General features: G+C 41.1%; 4 protein-coding genes across 4 annotated transcripts; 1 reads left to right on the top strand and 3 right to left on the bottom strand.

Moving 5' to 3' along the window:
* Window positions 1-5,973: 5,973 nt before the first annotated feature.
* Window positions 5,974-6,873, top strand: ch25hl2 (cholesterol 25-hydroxylase like 2). Its single transcript, XM_071516525.1, has one exon. It carries the CDS (start codon window positions 5,974-5,976, stop codon window positions 6,871-6,873), a length of 900 nt encoding a protein of 299 aa, XP_071372626.1.
* Window positions 6,874-8,282: 1,409 nt separating this feature from the next.
* Window positions 8,283-12,652, bottom strand: f2rl1.2 (coagulation factor II (thrombin) receptor-like 1, tandem duplicate 2). The gene is made up of 2 exons (XM_071516520.1): window positions 12,522-12,652; window positions 8,283-12,129 (listed from the first exon to the last, which is right to left on the bottom strand). Exons 1-2 carry the CDS (start codon window positions 12,649-12,651, stop codon window positions 11,039-11,041), a joined length of 1,221 nt encoding a protein of 406 aa, XP_071372621.1. The 5' UTR covers window position 12,652; the 3' UTR covers window positions 8,283-11,038.
* Window positions 12,653-15,902: 3,250 nt separating this feature from the next.
* Window positions 15,903-17,852, bottom strand: f2rl1.1 (coagulation factor II (thrombin) receptor-like 1, tandem duplicate 1). The gene is made up of 2 exons (XM_071516510.1): window positions 17,659-17,852; window positions 15,903-17,247 (listed from the first exon to the last, which is right to left on the bottom strand). Exons 1-2 carry the CDS (start codon window positions 17,729-17,731, stop codon window positions 16,190-16,192), a joined length of 1,131 nt encoding a protein of 376 aa, XP_071372611.1. The 5' UTR covers window positions 17,732-17,852; the 3' UTR covers window positions 15,903-16,189.
* Window positions 17,853-19,313: 1,461 nt separating this feature from the next.
* LOC139641885 (proteinase-activated receptor 1-like) lies at window positions 19,314-21,714 on the bottom strand. Its single transcript, XM_071516511.1, has 2 exons — window positions 21,517-21,714; window positions 19,314-21,203 (listed from the first exon to the last, which is right to left on the bottom strand). Exons 1-2 carry the CDS (start codon window positions 21,581-21,583, stop codon window positions 19,936-19,938), a joined length of 1,335 nt encoding a protein of 444 aa, XP_071372612.1. The 5' UTR covers window positions 21,584-21,714; the 3' UTR covers window positions 19,314-19,935.
* Between the last annotated feature and the right edge of the window lie 3,371 nt (window positions 21,715-25,085).

Here is a 25,085-nt window from a genome sequence, read left to right on the forward strand (position 1 = left end):
CACGCATAAACACAAAGGCACTCATAAACAGCTTGCAAGACAGCAAGTACGAGAGAAATCACTATATTTGAGAAAATGGGGTTAAATGTTAAAAAGAAAGGGTTAAATGTCAGTTTGTGATTGTTCCATCTGCCACAGGATCAAGTTCAGGTGTCAAACCAGACTTCATGCAGTTAACATACAGAAAGCATTAGCTAGAGACATTTTATTGACTCATAGCAGGCTACTTACTGCTGAGACTCCAATATAACAAGACTACATTCGAAGACTAATGTGTTCTAGAGGTGAATATTATTGTTCTTGGCAGTAAATCCTATAAAACTCACCTGTGCAGATCATGTAGAAATGTAGAAATGTAGAAACGGACTAAACAGAGGAAAGTTTCCCTCAACTCCAAACTGTGGGTTTGCGTCACAAATGCGCTTTGCGTCACAATTCAGCGGTGGGTCCTTGGGGTAGCTGCTTCTGTCACCATGGCAACGGAGCCGCCGTGAATCCAATGTGTTCATATTGACTTATTAAAATAGCGTTTAATCAATGTAGGAGTCATGTCACTCAATGGATTATATCACTTAAACCTGAAAACTTCCCTACCTGAAATGTGACATATTTAATAACTTTTCTCACAGTAGAAGCATTTAACCTACCAAAGATCAATGTATCGATCAATCCCCATACTGCCAAATAGCCTACATGATGAACTGATGTAGAAAGAAAGTGACTTTTCTCTGCCAGCTCACAAATTAGGACTGGTTATTAGATGGGATTTAGGCTTTGTAAGTTAGCATACCCAACCGAATGATGGTCAACGCTTACTGATAGTTTGCAAGGATTTGTTTCATGGTTGCCATTTCGTTGCATGAAACAGAACCTTACCAAACCAACGTAAGAGCTGTAATGAGATAAAATAAATGACAAAAATTATATGATAAAGATTATTAATAACCTTAATTAGTATCTTACCATTCAAGCTAGCATACAACACAAAAGAAAACTATATTCATCAATTAGCAAAACAAATTGACAAATTCAGAAAAAAAATCACTCAAACTTTTCTTAACTGTCATCTTCAACCATACGGTGCGTAAGGTAAGGTGCTTACACACTCATCAGCGGGTGCTAACCTTAAGTATAATACATTAAACAGCTTTCATTGATTCTCCGTGTGTTTCTCCTTGGTTTCTACCATGTCAAAACCAAAAATAGTTCATCTTCGCTAGAAACTACACCTACATTTCAAAATAAAACCATTTCCGTTAAGACAGGACATTGACAAAATAAAAGCCTAAAACTAAATAAAGGAGCTATTACACACAAAATACGTACAAGGTGCAAAACAAAATGTGCTTCACCCATCCTGGGGTCACTTACACTCCCACCAAATCATGAGTGCTTAACAGAACAACATTCTGTTCATTCATTAAATTACAAATGATTTCTACACCTGAGATGAAATTGACAGGTAAAGATAGTGCAACAAAACAGTATAGCCTACATATACCAATCTATGAAATGTATGAAATCATACTACAGGCCATTATAGCATTAGTGTTTGATTGTTAAAAGAACAAAGAAGACACTTTAAGAAGCCTCCAACAACAGTACCAGTTTCTGAACTGGGCACTATTACAGTAACCTTATTGCAGAGTTCACCCTTCTTAAGGTTGCAATCACCAATACACAGTTTGACTTTCTTTACAAGTTCATCTTTATCACTAGTGGTCTCTGTAACTCTACCTAACCTCCACTCATTTCTGAGCAGATCATCACTCCTCTCTAACACTATATCATCAAATTGCAAGTTTCTCTTTGGATCATGCCAACGCTGTCTGACAGCTATGTTGGAAAGGTAGGCTATTCCTTGCGCCAACAGCTGCATTCAATACCTGCTCTGTAAGGTATTGAATGTGGTGCCACCTTTTCCGAGCATACATATCCTCCCTTATGAACTTGCCAGGTGGTGGTAGGGCGATGACAGACTTCATGGTGAACAGGTGATTGGGTGTGAGTGGCTGTAGGCTTTTTGGGTCATTGAGGTTATCAACAGTTAGTGGGCAGCTGTTTACAATTGCCATTGTTTCATAGAAGAAGGTTCTTAGAGAAGCATCATCTAGCCTGCCAGTAGAGAGTGAGAGAGTGGAGTTGAGGATACTTCTGACTGTTTTGTCTTTCCCACACGCCACCAACATGACTTGAATTGGTACATTCATGCTGAAGCAGTCAGTTGGTCCGTATCAACATCCTTTAGAGCTTCATTAAACTGATTTTGGCTCCTACAAAGTTGGTTCCTTGATCTGATTTGATTTGTCAAACTGTGCCGCGTATTGCAATGAAACATCACAGGCCACTGATGAAGGAATCTATAGACATGTCATCAAACATCTCAATATGGATAGCTCGAGAGCAAAAGCAGATGAAGAGAAGACCGTATCTTTTGTGCTCCTTTCTTCCTTGCCTGGTAAAAAATGGGCCAAAACAGTCCATTCCACAGTATGTAAACAGTGATGATGGGTGTACATGCTCTGGCAGAAGATCAGCCATTCTTTGCTTCTCTGCAGGTCTCCTCAGCCTCCTACATGTCACACATTGCCGAATATAGGACGCTACTGCTCAGTTAATCCCTGGGATCCAGTAGCCATTTGACCGTATTTCATTAACTGTAAGGCCTTTACATTGGTGCCTAACTTTTTCATGACAGTGTGCAATTATCAGTTTTGTGATGTGGTGATCCTTTGAATGATTGCAGGATGTTTGAATGAATTAGGAAGAGACGAGTCACACAGCCTTCCTCCCACCTTCAGCACACCGTCTTTGTCTATGAAGGCATCAAATTTGTACAATTCCCTGTGGGCTTGGAGTTTGGTTCCCTTGCTCAGTGACTTCCAGTCATCTTTATAAATATGACTTTGTAGATCCTTAATTATGAAGCACTCAGCTTTCTCTCGCTCCACTACTGTAGAGTGGCCACCTGATTTGTCCTTGTTAATTCGTCGCTGAATGCGTGCGACAGCTCAAATCGCACTAGGCCAGGAAGAGAAGTTAGATAGAAAATCTGCAAGGCTTACTTGCTCTGTGGTTCCTGTGTTTAGTGTTTGAGCCCTTTTGACCTCCGGGTCTCCGATTGATAGCTCTGGTATCTTGTCTGATGGGGGCACAATTTCTTTTTCCCATAAGAATTTGGGTCAACTAGATGACAGTAGCGCACTTGCCGTTAAGCCTCTCGATGCGTGGTCTGCAGGGTTTTCATCAGTCAAGATATATCTCCTTTGTTTAGGAGTTGTGCTGAGATGTATCTTCTGCACCCTGTTGGCCACAAATGTGTGGAATCGTCGTGCTTGATTGTTGATGTATCCCAGAACCACCATGGAGTCAGTCCAGAAAAATTCCTCAACATCAGCACGTCCAAGCTCCTCCCTGAGCATCCTGCTTACTGTAACTGAGACAACAGCTGCTGTTAGTTCTAACCTGGAAATGGTTGTGACCTCAGTGGGAGAGACGCATGATTTTCCCATGACTAAAGCGCAGTGAACGTCTCCATCTTCATTTCTGAGTCTCAGGTATGAACATTGGCCATATCTGCTTGTGCTGGCAAACGGAAAAAATTAGGCAACTCTGTTTTGATAATCTTTCCAAATCCAGGGGGTGCATAACAGTGGGTTATGCTCACTTTCTCCAAGTTGGTAAGATCACCTTTCCATTGCTCCCACCGTGGCTGAACTTAGTCAGGTAGAGGGTCATCCCAACCTGTGCCATTTCTGCACATTTCCTGGAGCACTCTTTTTCCTATCAGCAGGAATGGAGCAACAAGCCCCAATGGATCATACAAGGATGCAACTGTGGATAGGATACCACAACGAGTAGCTGGCTGGTCTTTGAGACTGATACTGAAACTGAAGCAGTCAGATTCTATGTGCCATTGAATTCCTGGTGTTCTTTCTAATGGCAAGTCGTCAAATATGAGGTTATGTGTGGGCACGATTTACTGGTATACAGTCCTTTGTGTAGGCATGATGAAGGTCAATTAGGATTGTGGAATTATGGCCTGTCACAGGAATGGCAATGAAGGCAGTCCTTTGCATTGTGGCCGATTTTCATGCATCCGTAGCACAGCATTTCTTCTTTCACATATCATCGTCGCTCCTATAGAGTCTTTGTTATGAACTCAGAACAGGTGTAGAGCTGATGATTATTGCTCTGACAAAATATACACTGAGGCTTTGTACTTCCTTTTGTCAACTTTGGACTCTCACTGTGTGTCACTGTTTGAGTGTTAAGAACACTGGCCTTGTTCCTTTTTATGTCCCTCTGATTTTGTTTTTCTGTAGTTATACCATTCAAGCTAGCATACAACACACAAAAAAAAACCCCCGATATTCATCAACTAGCAAAACAAATTGTGCTTCACCCATCCTTGGGTCACTTACAGGCTTCTATCGCTGGAAATGAATAGATTAGGCTACAGCAACACTTGCAGTACTGGGAACAAACGTTTATTAGTAAAACCAATGCGTTTTACTAATAACGCAGCAGCAGCTAGTACGATTTCACCATCTTTTTACGTTAACTGCACAAGTTAAGTCAATAAGACAAGTTATTATATGGACATCATGTGTGTTCATAAATGCAGGCATAAATCTGATGCCAAATATACAAAGTGCTGAAAAATAAACCAGAAAACAAAGTATTGCTGATTGTTTCTCTTTGATCGTTACGCATTTTCACTTGACCCATATGGAGTTACAGTTGTGCAGTTTGACAGCTACATCTGACTAGAAACAGGGCTCAGTTGCAAACTTAGGCTTTGATTCAGAGTTAGTGGAATTAAGTCACATGTAGATATTTCACATACATGTGACAAATGTCTGAGGAAGAAAAACAACTAAAACTTGAAGAGTAATAGTATCCATTTATTATTTAAACCACTTGGATTATTTTTTTCTTTTCTTTCTTTTTTTTGTATCTGGTACAGTGAAACATTTAGTTTTTCTCACACTGGCCTATTTCCTGGTTCTCTGGAGAAAGCCATGCCTACATTGTGTTTATTCTGGTGCTATTAAAAAAAATAATCATAAAATAAAACAAATAGTGAAACTAAAACAGTTTTGTTACACCAAGGAAATTAATAGTTAAACCAAATCAATGGTTGACTATAAAGCATATGACAACCATAAAAATTTCCCTTGTGAACAGAATTATTGTAGTCACACCATAGAAACAAGAACTGTGGTAGCCCCTTAGCTTTTTCAGTTTTCAACAATGAAATCTTTTTATGCTTATGCAAACAAACTGAGCAATAAGCCAACTAATTCAGCATCAATAAGGCAGTGCTTTTGAATCCATGTCTCCTCTGACAGTTTTTCTATGATTAATTACTCGTTTGGGCCAGTGGTGTGTGTATGTGTGTATGTGTGTGTGTGTGTGTGTGTGTGTGCGTGTGTGTGTGTTTGTGAGAGAGAAAGAGAGAGGACAGAATGATTAAAACACATCTAACATGTATTTTTTAGCCTTAATCTACCAAATGTTATCATTTACATAACATTACATAACAATGTTACACATAAAAGACACTACTCCTTATGTTGTTGTTGACGTGAAGTCACATTCACAAGTAACGGAAGCTCTCTCTCCATGATTTGGGTCAAAAATGAGAGCTGTTGTGGCCCGGCTCCTGAGTCCTGGCTACGGTCCTTGTGCCCATGAAAAAGGTCCTTTACAGAGTGCCTTCTTTTAAAGCACAGAGGGTGGGGGTGGAGGTGGGGCTTCAAACATACATAAGAGGCTAAGACGAACTGCCAGTCCAATTTGGCACAACATCACCAGACAATTTGCTTTTGCTTAACATATACGAGGTAGCTGACAGGATCTATCAATTCATTTAGACCCTATTTATCCTCTCCTGTAGCTTGTTAGAAAATAATCCTCTTGGATCAACCTTCTTTTGAAAGAGAGACTCTGCAATAACAGCCGTTAGTAATGAGCACAGGCAGGTTACTCAGCACTGAGGCTTTATCCTGGATGTCGGATGTGGGCAACGTGACACTGGGTCTGTCTGAGGGCTCGGTCCTGCAGCCTGCCTGGGACTACCTCCACCAGAACCACCACGACCTCCTGAGGAGCCCTCTCTTCCCTGTGGTCCTCTCCGTCTCCACCTACTTCCTCCTGGTGGGCCTTTACACGGTGCTGGACCTGCTGGCTCCCACCTGGCCCTGCATCAACCGCTGCAAGCTCCATCCAGACAGACCTGTCACCTGGGCAAACATCTGGACTACCTTGGGTGTCACCATATATAACCACCTGCTTTACATCTTTCCTGCTGCAGTAGCCCAGTGGCTGTGGAGGCCGCCCACCCCTCTGCCCCGCGATGCACCCACTCTCTGGGGCTTCTTCCTGGGGATCCTGGGCTGCACGGTGGTCTTTGACTTCCAGTACTACCTCTGGCACCTGTTGCACCACCGGGTTCCCTGGTTGTACCGGACCTTCCACGCAGTGCACCACCAATACAACCAACCCTTCAGCCTGGTCACCCAATACCTGTCTGGCTGGGAGCTATTCAGCGTGGGATTTTGGGCCACAGTAGACCCCATTCTGCTTCAGTGCCACTGCGTCACTACATGGGGCTTCATGATCTTCAACATCTACGTCTCCACCGAAGACCACTGTGGCTACGACTTCCCATGGTCCATGCATCACCTGGTACCCTTTGGCCTTTGGGGTGGCGCACCCAAGCATGATGCACACCATCAGCGCCCTGGCACTAACTTTGCCCCGTTCTTCTCCCATTGGGACTGGCTAGGGGGCACCCACACCATGCCACCTCCCTCCAGCCACGCTGCCCCTGCAGAGCCAGAGGATGTGAAAGGGAGGAAAGACTAAAGGGCTTGCCTTGAAGGTCTCTCTTTCTCTCATACTGCCCCTTTCTATCTCTCCTCTGCAACACCCAGTTTCTCTCTCCACTCTCCTTTCTTCAGAACAGTTTTCTCTCTCATGTCTTCTCCTCTCTTACTCTCTCTCTTACGCCTCTGCTATTTTGATGTGATTTTTGATGTGATTATACCGACTCATCCCATTTAGATGTTTTCTATTGCTCTCTAACAGAACATGGGTATTCTTCACACTTTAGCAGTTGATTATCAATCTAACCTTTTTTGATTGTGTCTGGTAAGTCCCTAAAAAGGATTATATTTTATGTTTCTTTCATATGCAATGCTAGTATAGATTATGCTGTACCGTTGTAGTGTATACATTTATCTCTTATTCATAGAGATTTTCCATTTATGCTGTATTTCCTCAGTTTCATGTACTTTTATTTGGTCTCCATGGCATTCTCAGGTCAGGTTTCCGAACATGTGTAACATGTTGTCTAAACTACCTTTAAAAAAAAAAGGGAAAAAACAATGCCACTTACCTGGTTGAGGAATACTGAATTCAGTGTCGTTTTTGTTATAGGCCTAATTCACTAAATTGCCATGTTAAGTGAGCATTTGTTGATGGTAGATATGTGTTATTTGTCAAAGTGATTACAGACTCAGTCATTAGGAAAGCTGAGGGGACCTAGATGTCTCTCTCTCTCTCTCTCCCTCTCACTCACACACATGAATGGCAGTCTTTTAGCTGCATCCCAGTATGATGCGTGGGGGCAATACTAATTTATCATCCTCTCTTTCACACAAAATGCTCTTATTGGCAGAGTTCTTAATCAAACTCCCAAAACAGAATATTTGTGATATATTGTCTACAACTGTGGTGGAAACAAAAATCTATTTTTTTTGTCTTAAACACGTCTGTGCCTTCTTACCAGCAATATTTGTTATTCCTCAAGCCTTCTTGTCGTCTTATCAAATGTCAATCAAATGAGATCCAGTGAATGACGTATTAAAATATTTACTTACTAGTTGATTTTGTTTGCAGAGAATCTTGAGTCATTCACCTACACATATTTAAAAGTGCTTACACTTCAACAAACAAACCAGCAGAGGTCGCTATGAATACAACAATTTTTGATCCCAACATGAATCAGAAAGCAGAACATCTACATCTCACGTAAAAAGAGATGGAGATCAGTTTCTGAAGGGATTGTTTCAGTGCATCATCTGCAAATGTGATTTGGACATATTCCTTAAAGTACTTTTTGACATGTTATTTTCCAGTATGACATAAATGCAGACACTTCTCCTTTTGTGCAATAGCATGTTTAATGTTATCACAGAGGAAATGCAATGTTCCACAGTACTACAAAGGGAACCCTGATTTAGGCCCTAACTCTCTGTGGCTCACATTCCATTGTTGTTATTCACTAGGTGACAACATTTGCAGAACTGGTTTGGCAGGTTGTTGCTTGCAGAGGGAATTGACTGTTGCAACAAGCCATGCCTACTTTAGAAACATTACTTGCTCATATCTGTGTGTGCGCCTGTGTGTGTATATGTTATATGTGTATTCTAGTATCGGGATCTTCAATATAAATAAAATAAACTGACTTTATCCACTGGAGACTAATGGATCTACAATGTGCATGTAGTTTCAGGATTAGAGACCTAATCTTTTTATCTTACATTTGGTTCAGTATGAGTGACAAAACCTAGGAGGGTTTGTGGTATCTGCATCTTTACCAAACAGTACAGTATTACCAAACAATAAAATCAAGAAAAATATTGTAAAAATATAGAGTATGGCCTCTGTTCTTTTCAAAATCAGTTTATAAAATGGTGTCAGCCCCTGTGCCAGAAGCTTAAGTGCTGTGGCAATAGCAAAGTAATCTAGATGATTCTAACAAACTTGCCACACTATTATTTTTCTCCTTTACTACTCCTGAACTTTTTTTGCTGTCTCGCACACCCACAAAATGTAGATCTACCCACTGTACTGAAACTGAAGCTCCTCTGGTGCCACAGTACTGAGCCAAACTTACAAATAAAATGCAAATGAATGTTATTCATTGAGACACGTGATACCTGCCAATTTATAGTCCGGCCAAAGTGTGTGAGAATAGGGAACTGTCTGACCACCATGATAGGAAGATAACTCAGGAGAGGACGGTGTTGTCATCGTCAAATTCATACTGCGTAGGTTTTCTATCCTCCAGTTTACATACATAACAACATAACAACACTGACATTTCCTCAGTTACCAGTTATCCTGAAGGTACAATTAGCACAAGCTAAAGCAACAGCACAGGTAAATGTGACATGTTTTTTTTCTTAATATCCTCCATTTTATTCAAATGGGTTCACAGCCATGTACATGAAATAACATTGTGCATAATAAAATTGGCTGAATCACAATAACATTTGGTTTCACACTGAATCTTTGAAACATTTCAACTATCTGATGCATTAAGTTATTTGTGATGCAGTTCTATGTGCCTTTACATGTAAGACTCCGATAACCCAATAGTGTTGGTAGTCTTTCCATACTTTGCATACCAACCCTGCCTCTCATGGCTGACATAGCTGAGTTGAGTTGTGCAGGCCAATGTTAATTGTATGTTTATATGCCTGGTGTGTATGTGTGCTGTACAGGTTTGTGCATGCATGTGTGCAGCATACGTTTTTTTGGATAGTTATAAATATGCCACAGAGTCTGTATTGTGAGACTATATAACACATTTGAAAGGGGCTGAATAAATGTAACATGCCTTGGGGGTGGTTCTGTCCCTAATGTGTAGAAAGAAGGTATTCTTCTCACAGGACGCCAACAAAAGGTTAGATGACACTCCACAACAATCATTCACCTCTTAAAGAGCCTAGAGCACTGCCTCAGCCAGTCATTGAACAGGAGACTATCACCATTCACAATGTGTGTGTATGCATGTGTGTATAGAGGGGGGAGGGGGTTGATGGCTGGGGGCGTAGCATTGCTTGGATAACAGATAACTTTACCTATTCCTTATCTAGAGATAAAAGACCAGATCCATTCACTCTAGTTCACAATACGCCCTTATCTACATTTATTGTCTTTTAGAAAAGAGAATAGGTATTGTAAGCAGAAGAACTTCAGTTAAGTCTTCGTTGTCATTGAAAAATACAAATCTAATTTAAACTAAACTGCTTGTGTGATGGGTTCAAGTATCACTGAAACTAGTGGGACAAGACACTGTTTTTTAGGCAATAGCATCAATCCAGGACTTGCCAGTTCAGTCATTGCTACCTGTGAGGATGGATGTGTCAGTGGAAAGGAAAACATGCCTCATCACGCACTTTGGCATTCTTTAACCTCTTTCACCCTATCCATATTTTTAGGACAAGCATTCAGTGTCTGGGGGTTCCTCTAGTAAATGGTATGAGGAATACACCAAAATCCCTTAATTTTCACTTGTGTTGAGATGAGCGAACATTAAAATACATAGCAATAATAAATAGTTTTCTGACACTAAAAACCACCACCACACATTCCAAGAATTCCTAACAACTTGTATTTCCACAAGGCATAGAAAATGACCACAGACAATGAATCTTGTCTCTACATCATTCCCCAGCAGTATGATGAAAATGAGATCAGTGACTCACTCCGGCAGGAATTTGATGTTGTTTGATGTTACGCAAGAATGAAGGAGTTTCACAGAAACTACAACCTGTTGCTATCATTTATTTAAGAAAGCATGTAACAAATGAGAAACATCTTTTTCTCATCAAATTCAAACGTTATAATGTATGTTCATGTTTCACAATTCAAAACTCTATACAGCAGCTCACAATGAAGTAATATGAATTCCACAAATCATTCTGCTATCATCCTGCTTCAGTCATCCTCACAACAAACTCAGCCTTCTAAAAACTCTATATGACCACACTTTTTGTAACTTACACAGCTGGGGATGAGGATCTTTGGTGGTTATCTGATGCTTTGCGGTCACCTGTTTATGACCGGTGTCCAGTACATGCAGTGTGGACCGAGTGTCACTGTATGTCCATCATTAGAGACCTATTTATGCTGTCCCAGTGTTACAAGGTGTGTACGATGCCGTGTTCAGTGCACCAGAACACAAGCACAGGCAGGATCCTTGATATCCTCTCAGAGTCCTTGCTCTCCTCCCTTTTGACTAGCAGGTGCTGCTCTCTGTGCGCTCCGACCCCGACATGTAGGACTTGCTCTTCTTGGAGTACTTCATGGAACTGAACGAGACCCTCATCCTCTCCACAGTCCTACTGCTCCTGCACAGCAGAGTGTTCTTCACATGGTCCCTGAAGTCCTCTGACACATAGTAGTAGATGAAGGGGTCCAGGCAGCTGTTAAGGCTGGCCAGGCACAGCGTGGTGATGTAGAAGCCATAGCCGTTATTTATCACCCCGTCCTTTAGCAGAGAGTAATGCACCACCAGCATTATGTTGCTGGGGATGAAACACACTAGGAATGTCACCAGCACAGTCACAATCAACACCACCGCTTTCTGACGGTTCTTTGCTGCTGTGCTGTCCACCATGCTGTTCCCCAGGGCCCGGAGTAAAAGGACGTAGGCCACAGTGATCACTATACAAGGGACGAGGAACACAATCATAGCCATCAAGATGAAGTAGTAGTAGGGGAGCTGGACATCAGGGAATGGGTTGTCTAGGTCACGGATGACGTTGACGTCATGGCAGGTGGTAATGTTGGGGTCTTTGATCCTGGCAGTCTGGTCATAGAGGTAGAGAGGTGTGGTGGTAAGCCAGATGAAAGCCCAGATGGACACAGAGACAGCAATGGCCACTTTGTTGTTCTTCCTCTGCTGGGAAAGAGGGTGGGCCACAACCCAATACCTCTGCACACTAAGGCAGGCAATGAAGAGGATGGAGCAATACATGTTCCCATAGAAGAAGCCCACTAGGACTTTGCACAGCCCTTCTCCGTAGATCCAGTTGTTGCCGTTGAAGTGATAGGCAATCTTAAGGGGGGTCCAGATGACAAAGAGCAAGTCAGACAGAGCCAGGTTGGCCATGTAGATGGATGCCGGATGCTTTTTCTTGGTCCTGAAGAGAAACACCCAGATGGCCATGGCGTTGGTGGGCAGCCCCACAGCAAACACAATGATGTAGACGACTGGGAGGAAGACTGTGGTCAAGCCACTCTTCAGCGTGTCGGACGTCGCCTTGTCCACAATTACTTGGTCTGAATCCTGCGGGTCCACAACCCCAATGAACCCCCGTCCTTTCCCTTAAATAAACAAAAACAACAATTTATTGTAGCCATTCTCTAGATAATCAAATAGAATGAAGTCAGCTAAACATTTTGTTCAATGTCGAGTTCGGTATTTAAAAGGAGTAATGGGTTAAATATCCCAGTTACTAGGCTGGATACGTTATCGGACCCTTGATCTCTGGTTTGTCGTGTGAAGCTGAACAAACGCGGTTCATTGAAAAAGGTTTTTCAACTCAACCAAACACCCACTTTATTCCCCATAACATGCATCAAACATTTAATAGCCTATCCTTAATCCCGTGGTGCGAGAGTAAATGTAGCAGAGTAACTAGTACACGGGTATGCGATATAGATATAGGCCTACTTCCTATTAAAAACAAAGCGATCAAAGGCTCCTCGGACCTTACCTGGAATAGCATTTGAGCTATAAATCCAACTGAGTATTAACAGGAGCGATCCCGCTGATCGTGTTAAGGCCATGTCTGTGAACGTTATTCTCTCCGCAGGAGTTTCGTTAAATGTTGGATAAAAACTCATGTGAAGGGCACACCCTGAGACTACCTGTCTACGTCATACCTGGCCCGCCTCCCCGTCTGTGAGGATAAAGGTTAACTTGAGTCATGGAGAAGACCCGCATTTTACAGAGATAGCCCCAACGATGAATCACTGTAATACTTCTGTAATATTCCTATAGGGGCTTATAGCGTGTCTGGTAGGCTACTCAGTTGTAAGTTTATAATGACTTTATCGTACTCAATGGTATTTTTAATCTCCTGTGATTCCACGATTATATTCCGATGAGATAAAATAAGAAGAACCTTATTAAATAGTGGAAACATTCTGAAAATATCATTATGCAGCATATAAATATAACAATACATGGGGAGTAAAGTAGTAGATGTGTTAATTTACTGCAATATAGGCTACATGATTTATATGTGCATATCGTATTCACATTATCAAGTCTACAGAAAATCATACATACTGTATGTACATAGTGTTGTGTTGACGTGCAAACTATACACTTTTAATATATTATAGATCCCGTCAATATACATGGACTCAAAGTAGGTTTATTGCTTCTCCTATGGTATCACTTTAACTATAATGTGAAATCACCTGATTCCAGGTTTAGTATTTAGTATTTAGTTAGTAAGTTCAGCCAAAAGAACCCCCCCCCCCCCCCCAGGCTATTCGTACACTGTTCAATACCATCAATCTATGATGATCAATGCATTCCAGGAGTTGTAATAGTTGTAGTAGCCTTATCACTTTCCCTCAACTTTGCCTCGCGTAAGTACAATATTCCTACAGTATTCTTATAGTGACTCAAATTGTGTCTGTGATATTAAATCGTGACCTTAGTTACCTTATCTTACTTTATGGTATTTTGTTAACCTCCTGTGATACCACTAGAATATTCCTATAATATTAGTGGTACTCAATAGTGACCTTATCGTACTTTATGGTCTCTCTGTGTGAATGGATTGGATGCACAAAGATGGCAGCATGATAGCAGGACATCATATTGTCCTTTTAGTGCATCCCACTGTGCAGCATGTAATCTGACATGTAAAAGGAAGATGCGAGACAATGTTGTCATTGTCAGTGAGAATTTGGAGTGGATCAAAATGCAGAGTGCAATGTTTCTAATGTCAAGTCGACACAAAAATATGGAAAACAAAGATGTTACTCCCAGATGTATAGGCTCGTATTTGTTTGAGCATTGCATGAGTAACAGAATCAGTAGTCAAAATGGTCAGATTTCACTTCACTTGATTTATATCAGAAATTAGTAGATTCTTTCCCCTTAATTTCACCAGGAACGCAAATTTTACAATACAATTTCTGAAATCATATAAGGCTTTATATTTAAATGGTCAAGAAAATGATTGATTGAGAGTAATGTCTGTCTAAAATAGAGGCATATAAAAATATTCATTGAACATAATTGGCTTACAAGTGTTCAAAAAAGAGGACCAATCCACATAATAATCATAATAATAATCTTTATTTATATAGCAGTTTTACAGAGCTGGCCTTGGGCTTTTGGTGGCCCTGAACAAGATTGTGTTTGTGGCCCCAATACACTCCAATCATAACCACCAAACAATAATAATAATTCCACTATGTGGCCCTAAACGATGGCATAGCATGTTTATGCCATGGGCTGGCACTGTTCAAAACACAGTTACAAAGTGTTTTGCAAAGGAGTAAAAAAAAAAAAAAAGATAGATATAATCACCAGCAAAGGCAATAAATGCAAGGTAAGAAATATAAAGCCAGGCAAGAGCCATAAAAGGGAGGTCAAAAACAATCATGAAAAAGGTCATTGCATCAAAGCAAGTCTATAAAAATGAGTTTTGAGAAGTGATGATACAGATTTAACAAGATCCTCAAAGTCTAGCATGGCCTGGCCTGATCAGCTCTTGTTTATAATCTGTTAGGATCAATAGGAACCTGCCCAAGGACCTCAGGCTGTGATCCTGCACATTTGTCGTTAAAAGGTGTGTGATAGAGCTCGGTGCCAGACTTACCTATGCCTTGAAGTGATCAGTAAAATCTTAAAATCAATTCTGAAAGGACAAAATAACTAATGGAAAGATGCAAAGATCCCAGTGATACAAGTCGGAGACAAGATACTTTTGACTGAGGCAGGAATACAGAATTGCAGTCGTCAAAGCAAGATATAAGCATGGGTTACTTTTTCCAAAACACTGAAGTATTAAACTGGTTAATTTTGGAAAATGTTCTTCCATTGAAAGAGACAAGTTTGAACAATTTTGTCAAAGCTGAAATTAGACACGCCCAACTACATCTTGTTATGTAGAAGCTCATGGAATCTGGCTTTTCCCACCTAAACAAGTACTCAAATGCACCTCATAAACATAAGTTGGTCATGTGATAAATGAACCTGTTTACTAGTTTAGAGGACCAACCAAACAGCCATGAGTCAGGGCATGCCCTCTCTTCCTCGCTGTCTCGATTAATGAGTGGATTTTCATGTTTGGACACTTTGCACTATTATGTAATGACATCAACTCAGGAGGCTCCCATCTCCAGTTCAACCTTTTAAAGGTATTTGCTACTCTTGGAATGAGAAGGAGACATTTCTGAAATCATACCAGCCAGGTCCAAGGTAAAAATGACCTTGTTGAAATATGAAAAACTTTCCGATGAAAAGACACCCAGTGACATAGATCTAACATTGGGAACAAATAATGTGACATTCTGGGTGTCATGGAGCATAAAAGGGATTTTAAAAAAATGTGTTTGTGTAGTATTGAAAGACAAACAATACCAAACTTAATAAAGGTTAAATAGAACAATTATATTAAAAAAGAATAACCCCCAAAGCATAAAATGTCAATGACCATCCAGTGAACAAAAGACAATGAATTGTTGAGCATTTACTTTTATTGAAAAACTGTAAAATGTACATAATTCTACCATATCAGATGGTTGTAAAGTTATGTTAAAAAAAAACATATGTACAAGATATATACATAACAGTGAAAGCCATCAGATAGGTGTTACAACATGCTTAGGTGATTAAAATAATTTAAATAAAAGTTTAGCTTTCACTTGCTGAACCACAGGCCTTTGCCTGCAGTTTCAGGACAGTCTCAAACCCGTATGGCATGTCAGAAGTTACAAAGTGCTACAAAACTATGGCGATGGGCTATAAGACAACTGACCTGTAGCAACCATATCAGTCAATAAAAATCAGTTAAAATGGCATGAGGCAGACTGCATCAAGCAAAGTGTGAGAAAAGCTCTTGTTATAATATAAATATTGCTGTCCTCATTTAGATATAGAAAAAAAGCCACAGGTTTCATACAGACCAAGGGCTTGTGGTGTGCCCTAAATAGGTGGTAATTTCCAGAGGTTACTCTCCTCCTCTGTTTCCTCATACAAACTCAAACTCAAACTCCTCAAACTACTCCTGAGATGGAAGAAGTCAATAACAATACAAGTACAATCAGTACAATAACAATGAAACATTTCATCATACTATCATTTCAAAACCGGGGGTACTCAGAAACAATTTCACCCCCAAAACCAACACCCCCACTAGCAGCTGCTGCTCTGCGTGTTCCCCGAGTCAGAGGTATAGGTGTTGCTCTTCTTGGAGTACTTCAGAGCGCTGAACGAGACCCTCATCCTCTCCACCGTCCTCTCGCTCCGGCAGATCAGCGTGTTCTTCACGTGATCCCTGAACTCCTCTGAGATGAAGTAGTACACGAACGGGTCCACGCAGCTGTTGAGGCTCGCCAAGCACAGGGTGGTGATGTAGAAGCCGTAGCCGTTGTTCACCGTTTCGCGCAGCAGGAGGGTGTAGTGCACCAGCAGCATGATGTTGCTGGGGGTGAAGCACACCAGAAACATGACCAGGACCGTGACGATCAAAACCACGGCTTTTCGTCTCTTTTTGGCAATATTGGGGTCTGCCATGGAGCTCCGTAGAGACTTGAGCATGAGGACGTAGGACACAATGCACACAACGGTGGGGACAACAAATCCCAGTGTCCCCATGGTCAGGAAGTAGGCTGCTGCTGTCGTCCTCTGACTGGGCCTGGTGACATCATGGCAGGTAATGATGTTGAGGTTCGTTGCCTTGACCGTTTGATCATACAGGTAGAGAGGCGTCGTGACGAGCCATACCACCACCCAGACTGTCACGGAGACAGCAATGGCCACACAATTGTCCCGTCTCTGCTGGGACAGGGGGTGGACTATGGCCCAGTAACGCTGGACACTTATGCAGGCAATAAAGATAATGGAGCAGTACATGTTGCCATAGAAAAAAGCTATCATGACTTTGCACAGCCCTTCTCCGTAGATCCAGTCGTTGCCGTTGAAGTGATAGGCAATCTTAAGGGGGGTCCAGATGACAAAGAGCAAGTCAGACAGAGCCAGGTTGGCCATGTAGATGGATGCCGGGTGCTTTTTCTTGGTCCTGAAGAGAAACACCCAGATGGCCATGGCGTTGGTGGGCAGCCCCACAGCAAACACAATGATGTAGATGACAGGCAGGAAGACTGTGGTAAGACGACTCTCCAAGACCTTCTTGGCTGCGAGGGTGACCCACACCCCATCTTTTGTCTCTGTACCAGTAAAGCCTCTGAGATCTTCAATGTCAGACAGGTTCATAAGAAAAGCAGAAGTACATTAGGTTTACTGTGAGGAACATACTGTATTTTGCCTAAATTTGAGAATTAAATATGAGTTAGACTATGTATTATCCCTTCATCTGTGAGCTCTTTGGCTTGCTTCCTACGCGGCTCTATGGCTTACATGTCAATTACATGAGTTGTTGGCATGAGGAATGATCCACTTTACATATAGTCAAATTGTTTGGTTGTTTGATTCACAACAGCAATTAAGATCAAAATATGCAACTTAAACATGTTTGAATTATGGAATATAGTACAGTCATTATAAATAGATTATAATCTTCCTTAAGTGATCGTTTTCTTTGTTCAGGAGATTAGGCTTCTAACAATCTGCAGTGGAAATGACTTAACAGAGACAAACCTTACCGCTCTCAGACAGGCAAGTCTTTACGCAAGACAAAATGAGGACCAGGAGAAACAAACGTGTCGTCAAAGTCATTGTGAAATTCAAGGTTTTAAAAAAGTCTAGTATAGTGTCCACGGGTGTGGTTATGTTTCCTCTTGTCACCGCCGTTGTCGAAATGCCACTCACTTCTCAAATAACTGGTTTTGTTACCTATGTGATGTCACTCAGTCAGGTGACCACGCGTTCCACCCTCCGGTTGATTTCGGTATTAGGTAGGAAGTCATCCACAGCCCCTGATCTGATCTGAGATCAGACTTTACCTTGTTTCGCCCTGACTGTCCATAGTACGTATCGGAAACAGATCGTATTTCTGTTCTTGTTAGACTTTTAGGGACAGTGGAGTGTAAACAGGAGCGTCGATTCAGCAAAACCTGTTGTGGCAAACCCGCTTATAACGATTACATGTCTGGGGGCAAGGGAGCAATCACCGATGACTGATTATTATTTGTTCAATGTGACACATTATATGAATAAATTATTGTTTGCCAACAGTTTACACAGTTTAGAGGTAACTTGAACGCTACCCCTGTGTTTATATGGCTTCCACTTCCTGACGAATCAGCAGTTCTTGCTTTATTGTTGCTCTCTACACAAGGTGAGAATTGGACACACTTAGGCTAAGGTGTGGCAAGTGTCATCTGGCCATGTCCAACTGTCACCCACGAGGGTAAACCCATCTAAACTGACTTTATTCACCTCTTTATTTGCAGAAGAGTTTACCCTCCTTATAGCCTAACAAAAATATCTTAGTGACACATGGTTTTTGGTTTATTATGATCAAGGTCATAGTTTGAATGAAAAATAGAGTGTATACATATTCTCGAAGATCTTCTTAAAAACTGTTGCTGAACATATAAATAAAAAATCATGTGGGCAAACTAAAGTATGGTAATGACAACTGATTTGAGTGGAATGCAGAACCTTCCTTTTCAGTTTCTTTTCTCAGTGTGCGCTTCAAGCAAACATTTAGTTTACTCTGTCCTATTGGACAGACGTATAGGCCACACTGCATGTGGACTGCTAGAACCCAGAAACTAGCTGTTGTTGGTACACAGGTCTAGCCTCTGCCTACTCCTGCATAGGATGTGTTTAATTGTTGAGTAAACATTGCATTACAGACCAAATAAAATATTTTAAAAAGAAGGGAAGTGGTGATTCCCTCATAGCTGACTCTCCCTTAACCCTTAAATCTTAGAAAAGGAAATTGCTACCCATTGCAAATGTTTATTGAGTAAGTAGTAGAGTGACTATAGGGCAGCTAGTTGGTCTAGCGTGGATAAAAGGATTCAAAAAGTATTTCCTCAGTTATTAGTTCCATTCCCTCCACACCTGTATATAACTCTGAAGAGAGAGAGAGAGAGAGAGAGAGAGTTACTGTTTTTGTGTAAATGGTAATGTAGCACTACCTACTGGAGGGAAAAAGACCCTGCAGAGTTTAAAGTGAAAAGCCTGTTACATAGGACACATATACATTTTCCACCAGCAGGGAGCAGCATGAAACAAACTACAGCAGCATAGACTCTCTTCATATGTTTGCTCATCATATTACTGTCACTTTCTCGGGTTATCTTTCAAACACTATCACATGGACACTCATAGTAGTCAGAGACAAAAGTGCTACATAATATATATTTAAAGAAAGTACAAAATAAGTAGTGTTGTAACGTTGCTTTACACAAGTGCATGCAGTTAAGCTCAAGTGCATGAAAATATTCTTTTTAGTAAACAACTGTTGAAAATAATACAAGACAAACGAGACATAATAGTAAATGGTCTCTGCCATTTGGCTTAATTGTAATACACATTGATTCACTTGAAGCTCATGTACGTAAGCGCAATGATGAAAGCATGAGAAGTTTCAGAAGAAGTTTGTTCTCATCCAACTTCTTCAATTATTTCCTCATAGTGTCTGTTGTGCTCACTTCAAAAGGCAGGTTTCTCAGTAAATATTCACTGTTATGAAAGCATGATTTCTCATTCCAACTTTCAATTACAGTTGAAGCGTGCTGTTTCTGTCAGCATGATAGGTTCATTTATTATGCCTTTATAATCTTGAAAGAAAAACTGTTATATAGACTAAACCCTAAACAGCTTTCTTTGTGCTCAGAGATATCTTTGCTATCTATTATGTGCCTTGAACTTCATATTAAAGGAGTTGTTTCATAGCACTGTAAAATGTGGTCACAGGTAACAGTCAGTAAGTAATTTTGATCCATGCTACTCAACATGTCAATCCCTCAGACCAGTAGCTTCTTGTATTGGCTGTTGAGGTTCGCTTGGAAGGAGTCCATCTTGGTGATTGGAGTGTTTGTTTTGCTTTTCTTAAGGCTGGATTTAAGACTCGTTCTAGTGGTGGACCTAGATGAACCAGAAGATGAATGAATTCTTCCCTCCATACCCTTGCGACATCCCAGCACGCTGGACAGTTGTCTCTGGCACTGGGACGATCCAAAGTAGTAGACCAGGGGATCCAGGCAGCAGCTGAGACTCCCCAAACACATAAACACCAGATAGGCTGCGTAGGTGCCGTCAGGGACCTCTCCGGCTCCGTGGCTAAACTGCAGGTAGTGTGCCAACAGTACACAGTTGGTAGGGGTGAAACACACCACAAATAGCACCAGCACTGTTAGCGCCATCACCACTGCTCTTGCTTTTCTGCGTGAACGTCCCGCAACCCCGTGTGGGACCCTGGTAAGTGTCCAGATCACCCGACTGTAGCACACCATCGTGATGAGCAGAGGCAGGAAGAAGAGGGTGCAGCAGATGGTGGAAAAATAGATCTTGTAGTGCCACTGTAGCACAGCCAGGTCCTGGACATCATGGCAGGTGGTGATGCCCATCTCTTTTAAGTGAACAGTCTGCTCGGAGACGACTAGGGGCACAGAGCCAGCCAAGGCCAATATCCACATGGCTAGACAGGCTATGACTGCGCCCCGGGGCCTCCGCCATGCCAGAGAGTTGATGGGATAGACTACAGCCAGCAGTCGGTCAACACTGATGCAAGTTATGAGGAGAACGGAGCAATACATGTTGCAGTAGAAGGCTGCAGTGACCACACGGCACATCACCGGGCCAAATGTCCAGTTGTTGCCACTGAAGTGGTAGGAGATCTTGAAGGGGAGTAGCAGGGCAAAGAGCAAGTCGGCGCAGGCTAGATTAAGCATATAGATCACTGCTGGCTTCATGGGTCGGATCTGCCGAGTGAAGGTTACCACGGCAATGGCGTTGAGAGGCACACTGATAAGGCAGACAAGTGTATAGAAGGAGGGAATGAAGATGGTGGACATAGGGCCAGTGAGGAACAGTTGCGCCTCATCTGAGATCACCTGCCTGCTGCTGTTGGTCCTAACCTTGGCTGTTCCATTAACAACTCTGACCGGCAGGCCACTTCTGGAGCCATCCATGATGGTAACAACATCATCATCTCGGAGAAGTTTCTCCAGGTCTAGAGGTTCATCTGTGACTGCCTTGTGAATTATGGCAAAGGTCCTCACAATTGAGGTGCCTGGGGAGAGAAATCAAATCCAGAATGAGTCAGAGCAATCTGAGAAATAACTATCATATGAAGAGTAGGCTATTGTGTACTTTCTTTCTTCTCATTTTTTTTTCATCTAATGTATTTTTCTTTTCATTGATAAATGTCTACACGGTTTTAAATATGCCTAGATATCTGTGGCAATCTATTTGAGATTTAAGAATCCACCAATGAAACCATCTATTTTAGCTATGTGCATGAAACAGCTACATCGTTCAGTAATGATTAAATGAAGTAAATCATTAAGCAGTACCTTGGGATAGGCCTAGACAAGCCTTCTTACCGTTATATACTGCAGCCGAGGCAGCATGCGCAGATACCAGAAACAGCAGAAAAGTTTTGGAAAACATTGCAGCAAACACGTTGTATTAGGCAAACTCCTAAAACTGGTCTTTGAATGTCGTTTGGCGGCGTATTTTGTTTCTGTCTTTTCTCTTCACAGCCCCGCTCGTGCTCGTCCACTCAGTGTAAAGCTGTTTTCTCTGGCCACGGTCCGGTCGGTCCGGACCGGAACGCCCCCTGTCTGCGCCCCAGCCGCCTCTGACGCAGAGCTGAGCAACGAGTTCCTATCGGCTGATGTCATTCCTCCCATCAAACACAACACCCAGATACCATCTACCATGTTTTGGGCTTACAAGAAGGCCCGTTTATTATAAGTGGACATGGATAAGAGAAGATAAGCTGTTTTTAGTCCATGATCTGCCAAAGCTCGGCCAAACTGATTATTCTTTTTTCCCCCTCCTAAACAGTGTAATATTCCTGTAATATTCCAGCTGGAACTTATAGTCTGCCTGTGGTACTCAAAGATGTTTATGGTGACCTTAATGTAGGCTGCTTTTTTTCTTCTTTTTTTTTTGTCTCCTATGGCATCATTCTAATAATTATATAATATTCCAATGGGTAGGCTATAGCTTATAGTGTACTTATAGTACTCAATAGTAAGCTTATACTTAACGGTATTTTTTATTGATTTATTTTTTATCTCCTATGGATTCACTATAATGTAAATAATATATATTGTAGAATTAGTAGGCTACTTTATATTTAATTACTTTACTTTCTTTTCTTAAGGAACCATATCCTTAAGAAAGAAGATTTTTTTTTATTGATTGTGATCCCTATGATATAACAATAAAATGACAAATAGAAATTAAATGGAAAATTAAAATCCAGTCTAGAAATGGGAAACCTCACAGTTTATATTCTATTCTATTTTAGACACAGTAAAACAAAAAGTACTGAAAGCAAGCCATGTGTGAATTATTCAGTACATTATGTTTACAGTTTTAATCAAGTAATCAGTAATCTAATGGATTACATTTTGTGAGTAACTTCACCAGTATGGATCAACAGTAGCAAGGCCATTCTGGCAGGGGAAATGTATGCTGCAGATTTTGGCCTTACTCTGTTTTTACTCTTTTAATTTTTCATCATTTACTATGAAAAAGCAAAATTACCTTACCATTGCTCAATTTCCCCACATGAATCATTCAAGTTTCATCTTATTTAACTTGCCACCTAGTTTGTCTGATTTGAGAAACAGAAATTAAAGATTAACTAGGACATTTATATTCTAAACACATTAGCCTAGAACTTGTATTTATAATGCAAACCAGAAAATAGATTGCCTACCCAGATCAACAGGACTAGGGTTGCAAAGGGGTGGAAAATTTCCGGTAAATTTCCAGAAAGTTTCCGGTAAATTTCCATGGGAAGTTAAGCTGGGGAATTTTGGAAATATTCCAAATTGGAAACTTTCCATGGGAATTATGGGAATTTATGGGAATTTATGGGAATTTATGGGAATTAATGGGAATATATGGGAACTAACTGGGAATTGAGGGTAATTTAATGGAAAGGTATCATATCCAAGCATAAATATTTGTTTTGTTATAAGCAGACATCCATCCAAAATAATACAATTAAAACAGATTTATTTGTAAGTAGAACTTTATCAAGTGTTAAATATTTTATTGAACAATCAATTCTTTCATTGAAGAACAAAAACATGAATGTTGAGTTAAATATTACTCATCCCCCCGACCCAACCCATTCAAAAATTAACAAAAATGCACAGGAATGCACAGTGCATGTAGGGGGCGTGGTCTCAATAGCCCTGCAGTAAGCAGTGTGCTATGTGCATGTGATTGAGGAATAGCATAGATATTCAACTGTACTTGCATGATACCTGGTTGTTTTAGTCAGGATTATGCTAAAATATATTTTCCCCAACTATATTTAAGTTCCCTATTAAGAGCATACCTTCAATTTAGTAAATTCCTGGTTTATTCCCGTTAATTCCCATAAATTCCCGTTAATTCCCATGGAAAGTTTCCAACTTTGAAAATTCCCGGAATTTTGCAACCCTAAACAGGACTATAGGTTATTACTATGTAAAGGATAAATAAAATAGTTTTTGTTGGTGTTGTTGTTGCTGCTGTTGTTACTTGAATAAGAGAAGACAGAGTAGGCTACTGTTGAAAAGGAGTGGGTAAATTGGATGAAAACATCCACCAGTGCATTTTCAAGGCTTGACTGAGTTCAGATTGTGTAAAATAAACATAACATTATTAGACAACATCCCCCTTGAGATGCTTAACTGCTTCCTCTGTTTGTAGGACAGTCAGTTCAAGCCACACCAGATGGACAGTGAATCGCTGGGAGGTCAGTTGCTGGAAAATATCACAGATTATAGAACTGAACACACTTTTGGCTGATAAAGGAATAGACTTTGAATAATTTAAGATACAGCTGTTGCAACTCCAACGACCTCCAACGATGTTTGCCATTTCTGCTCCATCTCTTTGTCAGCCTTCCAAACATGGATAGGGGCACATTCACTCTGACCCTGAGTGACAGATTAGACATTGATTAGTTTGATTAGACACCAACAAATGCATATAGCCTACAAGAAGTTCTCTCTGTAGTCTTCTCTCCTTTTTTTCTCTGTGTATAGCGGATGTCTTTGTTTCCTGGATCATGTAAACGAGCCATTCAGATCCTAATGGCTTCTCTTTCCTGGAGATCACATGATGTTGTATATATGACAACGCAGTTTTCATTGCTCCATAGGCTTCAAAACCACAAGATCAAAAATCTGAACTCATGTAAGTATGATAATAGATATAGTTACCTTTATGTGGTACAGTGTCTGCAACTGGGAGGTTTATCATGATCAAACACTGAACTGAGAACAGAGTACAATAATATTTTCAACAAAAAGTGTGGGACAGAGAGAGAGAGAGAGGGAAATGTGTTTGTTATATTCTTCCCGTTAGGTGTCAAGAGAGTGTGTGAAAGAGGTAGATAATGTGGGCGGTGGAGCGGTGGGGGGAGGGGGGGTGTAGTCTGACTCATTCATCCTGACTGTGTTAGCTTGTAAGGACCCATGGGGACACAATCTCTGAATTCACAGACTGCCAGACTAAGTCCATTTCCTCACAAACAGAAAAACTTTACGACAGCAACCTGTTTTGGATTTTTACAATCCAAAACAGCTTCTCTGATCAATTCAGAACAGCTGTCTTACCATCTCAGAGCATTGCAACACAATATCTCTCAACCCAATTATAAATATGAACATTTGAGATGTAAAGCCATTGTACTCTGCCATTGGACTCACTCTACAGTATGGTGCAGCTGAACATAACGTCCACTGCAGAGGTCATGCTGCTCCTCCTTCCTGCTGGGCCGGGCCTTCCTAAACTAACAACAGCCCATTCCTGCTCCAGGGAGGTGGCAGGATACTGCCTGAGAGAGTTTAGATACAAAGTGCAGCCACTGGCACGGGTCCAGGGCGGTGTTTCACACAGACAGATTGTTTTGTACATTTACCCTCAATGCCTTTTTGTT

The sequence above is a fragment of the Centroberyx affinis genome, unplaced genomic scaffold (assembly GCF_046629955.1).
Source record: "Centroberyx affinis isolate AG114_WGS23_722 - 3 ecotype Tasmania unplaced genomic scaffold, CSIRO-AGI_Caff_v1 ptg000408l_1, whole genome shotgun sequence".
In the NCBI taxonomy this organism is placed as follows: domain Eukaryota; kingdom Metazoa; phylum Chordata; class Actinopteri; order Beryciformes; family Berycidae; genus Centroberyx; species Centroberyx affinis.

Bases quoted from the DNA above. Each gene is read 5' to 3' on its own strand.
- f2rl1.2 (XM_071516520.1), bottom strand. From the start codon at position 12,651: ATGAGTTTTTATCCAACATTTAACGAAACTCCTGCGGAGAGAATAACG. The intron at 12,130-12,521 runs GTAAGGTCCGAG...TGTTTATTTAAG, and splicing joins TAGCTCAAATGCTATTCCAG to GGAAAGGACGGGGGTTCATT.
- LOC139641885 (XM_071516511.1), bottom strand. From the start codon at position 21,583: ATGTTTTCCAAAACTTTTCTGCTGTTTCTGGTATCTGCGCATGCTGCC. The intron at 21,204-21,516 runs GTAAGAAGGCTT...TTCTCTCCCCAG, and splicing joins CTCGGCTGCAGTATATAACG to GCACCTCAATTGTGAGGACC.
- f2rl1.1 (XM_071516510.1), bottom strand. From the start codon at position 17,731: ATGACTTTGACGACACGTTTGTTTCTCCTGGTCCTCATTTTGTCTTGC. The intron at 17,248-17,658 runs GTAAGGTTTGTC...CTGACATTGAAG, and splicing joins GACTTGCCTGTCTGAGAGCG to ATCTCAGAGGCTTTACTGGT.
- ch25hl2 (XM_071516525.1), top strand. From the start codon at position 5,974: ATGAGCACAGGCAGGTTACTCAGCACTGAGGCTTTATCCTGGATGTCG.